This window comes from Myotis davidii, unplaced genomic scaffold (genome assembly GCF_000327345.1).
Source record: "Myotis davidii unplaced genomic scaffold, ASM32734v1 scaffold181, whole genome shotgun sequence".
NCBI classification, from domain to species: Eukaryota; Metazoa; Chordata; class Mammalia; order Chiroptera; family Vespertilionidae; genus Myotis; species Myotis davidii.
Genome location: NW_006291504.1, coordinates 2,439,967 through 2,440,958, shown reverse-complemented (window position 1 = coordinate 2,440,958; position 992 = coordinate 2,439,967). Strand labels below are relative to the sequence as shown.

The window sequence follows — 992 nt, the reverse complement described above, 5'->3', positions numbered from 1 at the left end:
CGTGCGGCTCTGTGGGCCGCGGACCCGCCACGGGGATGCCGTCCTTGCCGATAAGAAGATATATATTTTAAACGGCCCTTGAGGACTGCAGTGCCCCCGAGTATGAAAATCCCAGAAAGGAGGACAGAGTAAAAAAGACAGGTCGCCACGGAGGGGGCCGAACCGCGCGGCACCGCGTGGAAAATCCCCGTGGACCCCCGTCAGGGCACGTGGCCCGATTCCTTCAATACGAGTTAAAAAAGAGAAACCAGCCTGACCGTGCCACACCCTCCTCCCTGTTTGAATTCCTTTGCTGTTTCCTGCTGGCTTCCCCTTCCTTCCGGTTTAAGGCGACAGGTGAGTTCCAAGTCCCGTCTGATCCGGCCACGGCCACGGCCCACCTCTCCGGCTCCGTTCCTCACTAGCCACCTGGCCTTCCGCCATCCGGCACGTGTGCCTGCGTCCATCCTGCCGCAGGGCCTTTGCACGTGCTGCGTTCCTCCGTCAGGGCCAGAGCCCTGTGTGGCCAACTCGCTCTTCAGCTCCCAGCTCCAGTGTGAGCCGCCCGCCAGCCCACCTCATCTCCTTCTCCTGTCACCGCTCTCCGAGGTCGACATGCCTTCCCTTCATGCCACTGCTCCGCTCCACTCACCACTGTGGCCTCAGAGAGTCATTGTTTGACAGCCAAGGGTGACCTCACAATCCCCCTCCAGGCCTCCCACCCTTCAGGCCACGGTGCCAGCTGCCAGGCCCTAACTCTGCCCTCTCTGCTCACACCTGGAGGCAGACCCACCTTCGGAGCCACCCAGGCCCGCCACCAGGGACAGAGGGCTCCCCAGGGGAGCCTGTGCCACCTGCCGCCCCGATGCAGAAACACGGCTCCATCGTGCCGGACAAGCCCGAGGGCCGCAAGGACTCCCTGCCCACGGAGAGGAAGTCCATGTGGAGGACGGCCGACGAGAGGCGCATGTCCGACCTCACGCGGGTGATGGAGTGGCTGGAGCGGCGGCGGG

At 63.8% G+C, this 992-nt stretch overlaps 1 protein-coding gene across 1 annotated transcript in view; it reads left to right on the top strand.

Moving 5' to 3' along the window:
- The first annotated feature begins 63 nt into the window (after positions 1-63).
- Positions 64-992, top strand: part of LOC102772104 (chromosome unknown open reading frame, human C16orf78) — a 4,743-nt gene continuing 3,814 nt past the window's right edge. The window contains exon 1 of the mRNA XM_015564691.1: positions 64-987. Coding sequence (XP_015420177.1) covers positions 845-987 — 143 coding nt within the window. The 5' untranslated portion in view covers positions 64-844. The remainder of the gene's footprint in view (positions 988-992) is intronic.